Below are 4,305 nucleotides of genomic sequence, written 5' to 3'. Positions count from 1 at the left end.
CCTGTGGATGCCTCAGTACAAAACAGAATTATTGTCCATGCACACACTTCATTTTGGAAGGAGAGAAGTGCTGGGAGGAATACTATCACAGCAGAGAATTTAGCCATTAAAGGGGCAAGGGCAGGGGTTGGGAGTGAGCTACGTGTCTTACCAGGCATATCCCTAAAGGAAAAAAGGAGAAAAGGCGAAGCAGGGCAGCCCACAACAGCAATTAGGATTTTTTTTATTCCTGAGTGGATAATACGCACTTTCATTTAAATAGGAACACAATCTTCATTACCTTAATTTGTAAAAGCGGTGACTCCCAACACTCCCAGCTTTCGCCCAAGTAAGGCATTTTTAGACACATCATTGCTACTTGGAAATTAAAAGTGAATCAGTCCTGTGGAGTTAATTACCAGTAAATACAACCTGAAGTAGGTCTCCCACATGGCACTGAGCCACCACGAGGAGGTTCTCAGTGTTAGCCAGAAGCACTGCGAGATACCAGGTATTTGAAAAGCTAAAGTTTACATGCTTGGCAAGTGTTTATAGGAACTGGGGGGAAAATTGTAGCATCCACAGTAAAGAACAAGGACAAAGGCTTAATTAAAAGAAGAGCTTTTTGATAGAGATTTAGACAAGTGTCCTCCAAAAATGGACGATCTTCTCCTCTCTGTTGTTACCGTGTATTTCCCAAATCAACTATACTTACAGAAAGGACATTATATCTATTTCTTTTTAATGCTGACATACTTATAAAAGGTAGAAATAATTTTAGAAACTAAAAGTAAAACTAAATAAAGACGGAACAAAGAAGACACTTTCATCCCCAGTGCTTTGGGATACAGTACCATCTGTCATCGTGTTCTCCAGGAGATATGCGAGAAGACCAGAGACAGAAGAAAAAAACTCAGAGGAATAGTTGTCTGAACTTTAATTAAGTATTTGAATCAAGAAAAATGGGAACAGATGAAACCTTAGTAAGAGAGAAATGGTGCATGCACAAAGGGGAGAGATTAATAAGATGACTGCTGATCTACTGGTGATGAACGTAATTGTTTTGTTTTGTTTTTCTACAAACACGTCAATGTTTCCTGCAAGTCTCGTAATTATTCAGATGCACAAATGTTCCCATGGTCTTGGCTTACAGGAGGGCAACAACGCAAGCTGTTCTCATTCCTGAATTACACAGGTAAACAAGGCTGTTCGGCCCCGGATTTGATGTCGTTAGCAGTCAGAATTGCTGATAGATGATTATTTCATTACTTTACTCCCACTTTCGTTTTAGAAAGTGATTTCACACAATTCTGCACTTCAAATAGTTCTAAGTAAATTTAGGAAACTAAAGAGGAAAAGGACACGCCTCAAATCATACATTTTAGAACAGACTCCTAATTGAACTGTTCGTTTTATGCAACTGAGTTTATAACACCTTGAAGAGATACGATATCCATGTTAAGTGTCATGGTCATACATAGGAACTACATTAAAAACAGAGCTACCTTCTAACGTGTGGCTTGTCTAAACCCTGAAAGAGTGCAGATGGCTCTGCAGAGCCAGACCATATCATTGATCCATCTTGACTGTGGTTCCATTTGCAAGATAAAGTCCCACCTGGGAGTTTTCTCATAAATTGGGTCAAGACAAGAAGAACTCTAGGTGGCCAGAGATGTCTCTGGGTCTCTTTTCAAATATTTGAAGGCCACTTCTCCTGGTGTCTGGAAGAAGTAAAAATGTCCTTGTCGAATGGGTATTGCTTTAGTATACCACATGCCCAGTAAGTTGTAGCATCTAAGAGCATGCAATGGAGGTTAATGTTAGCTATGCAGTCATGGTGTATTCGTGTTTGATTATATCATGTGCACTGAGATATTTTAAATGTTAAAGAGAAAACAGGACTTATTCTCCTTAGCAACCATTATAGTACAGAATGTTCACAGCTGCAATCACACTCATAAGGCAAGGGAAGTGATGACAAAATGAGGGTAGCAACAAGTGTGCATGCTACAGAAAACCTGAAACTGGTACCTAAAATAGATCAACCCCCTTTTATTTCTTCCACAATTCCACTGTTGGCTCAGACCATCGATCAGCACAATGGAAATTTGTCCCTTTAACCCTCGATGCCAATTTTCAGTCTCAAAAGTGCCAAAAAGGGGTGTAAAATAGTAAATCTGGATTTTATTTTTCTCACTGGCTAAGATTCAGTTTCACTCAGTAATGACTGTACTTTTATAAAATCCCCTTTTAAGAATAAAGGGCGTGAGGTCTTACTAGTAACATACTGGTGTGCACATCTGCGGCTCCATTCTTCAGGCGACAAGGCTAAACTTAGAAGCATCATCAAAGAGAGGTTAATTTCTAAAACGCTTCACAAATATTATTTCCTTCATCACTATTATTTCCTTTGGCTCATGCACACTCAAGGGCCTTCACATAGCTTATAAGACGATGAAAGTGGAAATGGTAATCTTGTTATCGAAGCTGTTTTTCCAAAACAGTGTTGAAATAAATTAACCGGTTCTTTCAAAATGTCAGTATGCAAGTTCTTGAAGTTTCCGGTGTTTTGACTTTAGGATTTCTCTAAAACACGGAAACAAAGGGCAAAAATCAGGTGGCGGACGATAATGTCCTCGCGGACACCTTGTAGGAATAAAACCTTGGTTCGGGTCTCTCCCTGGGGTCGAGGCGAAATCTTCGCACAGATTTATTACTGGTCTTCGCCCAAAGGAGTCTCCTTTCAGGCAGGGGATACTTTACAAGGCCGGGAGGCGGTGGTGACCAAGGACGTTGGAAGCCGGGAAGCCGGGACGCTCCGCTTCCCGCGCGCCCTGGCCGGGTCACCAGTGCTGGCCGGCGGCGCGGGTGCCCAGCTGCGCCTGGGACACCGCGGGCACGGCCGTGGCGGCGGCGGCGGCCGCCGCCGCGTCGCCGACGCCGGGCAGGACGGAGCGCACGGAGCGGCGGAACTCCTCGTTCCTCCACGTGTAGAGCAGCGGGTTGAGCGCCGACAGGGCGCAGCACAGGAGCCAGCTGGCCGCCTGCACGCCCCAGGGCACGGGCAGCGAGAAGCCGCTGGCCAGGCTCACCCACACCAGCGGCTGCGTGGCCAGGAGGAAGACGCAGCAGAGCAGCAGCACCGACAGGCCGCTGAGCCGCCGCTGCGCCCGGCGCGGGTGCAGCGCGGGGGGCAGCGGCTGGGCCTGCGCCGGGTGCGCGGCGCCACCCGGGCCCGGCGCGTGCGGGGCGCCCGGGAAGGCGGCGGCGGCGGCGGCGCAGCCGGGCAGCTGGTGCAGCAGGTGGAAGTTGAGGACGCTGACCCGCTTGACGCTGACGCGCACGCGGCGCACGATGCCCAGGTAGCAGTGCAGCAGCAGCGCCGTCTGCGCCAGCAGCGCCGCGGCGGCCAGCAGCGCCGGGTAGTGGATGCGCGGGGGCGCGGCGCCGGGCCGCGGCGCCCAGGGCGGCAGCAGCAGCACGAGGCCCAGGGCGAGCGCCCAGGACAGCGCCAGCATGCCCGCCGTGTGGCGCCGCTGGTACAGCGCCTGGTAGGTGGCGGGCGCCCGGGTGATGAGCAGGTAGCGGTTCAGGGCCACCAGGCAGTGGGACAAGAGAGACACGGTGAGCCCAAGGCCCAGCAGCCCGCCCCGCAGCAGGCGGTAACTGCCCCCGGCGCCGTCCCAGTCCCCGGGGGGCTCCGCGGAGCCGGCCGGCAGGAGCCCGAGCACCGCCTCCTGCGGCATCCAGAGGGCGCAGACGCTGAGGTCCGCGGCGCAGCCGTTCACGATGAAGGCGTTGCTGGTCGTCTGCAGCTTCCGGAAGGACGACACGAGATAGATGACCATGCCGTTGGCCAGCGTGCCCCCGATGGCCAGGCCCGAGTACAGGAGGGACACGGGGATGCGCCGGCCCGCCCACGACTCCTCTTCCTCGCAGAGCAGCAGCAGCGACCCTCCGGTGGTGGAGGAAGTGGACGTGGAAGAGTTGGTCATTCTGGCCAACTCTTCACACTTCGCTGGCTAGCGTCGGCCTCTGGCAGCGCGGCCCATCCTGACACTCGCCTGCAGTGGGGACGAAGGCATCCTTTCAGCCCTCTGCCACTGACACAGAAGGCTGAAGCAGAATAATGGGCTGGGGGAGGGGGAGAGAGGGAGCTCGAGGAGAACGGGGGAGGCGAATGACAGGTGCCTGCCTCGGAAATGTCTCCAGTGCCAGGAGAAAGTCGTCTTTACATTCTTTGCATTCAGCAGGTACCAGGGAAACCCTAGGACAGCAATACAAAGAACAGCCTCCCCTTCTCCCTCTAACACACACACACACACA

General features: G+C 51.3%; 1 protein-coding gene across 1 annotated transcript; it reads right to left on the bottom strand.

Annotated features, from left to right (window-relative positions):
• Nucleotides 1-207: 207 nt before the first annotated feature.
• GPR88 (G protein-coupled receptor 88) lies at nucleotides 208-3,994 on the bottom strand. Its single transcript, XM_074370049.1, has one exon. It carries the CDS (start codon nucleotides 3,972-3,974, stop codon nucleotides 2,823-2,825), a length of 1,152 nt encoding a protein of 383 aa, XP_074226150.1. The 5' UTR covers nucleotides 3,975-3,994; the 3' UTR covers nucleotides 208-2,822.
• Nucleotides 3,995-4,305: the final 311 nt, after the last annotated feature.

This window comes from Camelus bactrianus, chromosome 9 (assembly GCF_048773025.1).
Source record: "Camelus bactrianus isolate YW-2024 breed Bactrian camel chromosome 9, ASM4877302v1, whole genome shotgun sequence".
Taxonomy (NCBI): Eukaryota; Metazoa; Chordata; class Mammalia; order Artiodactyla; family Camelidae; genus Camelus; species Camelus bactrianus.
Note: the sequence above shows the minus strand (reverse complement) of the source record. Positions and strands in the feature narration are given on the sequence as shown.

Coding starts and splice junctions, on each gene's coding strand:
- GPR88 (XM_074370049.1), bottom strand. CDS start 3,974: ATGACCAACTCTTCCACGTCCACTTCCTCCACCACCGGAGGGTCGCTG.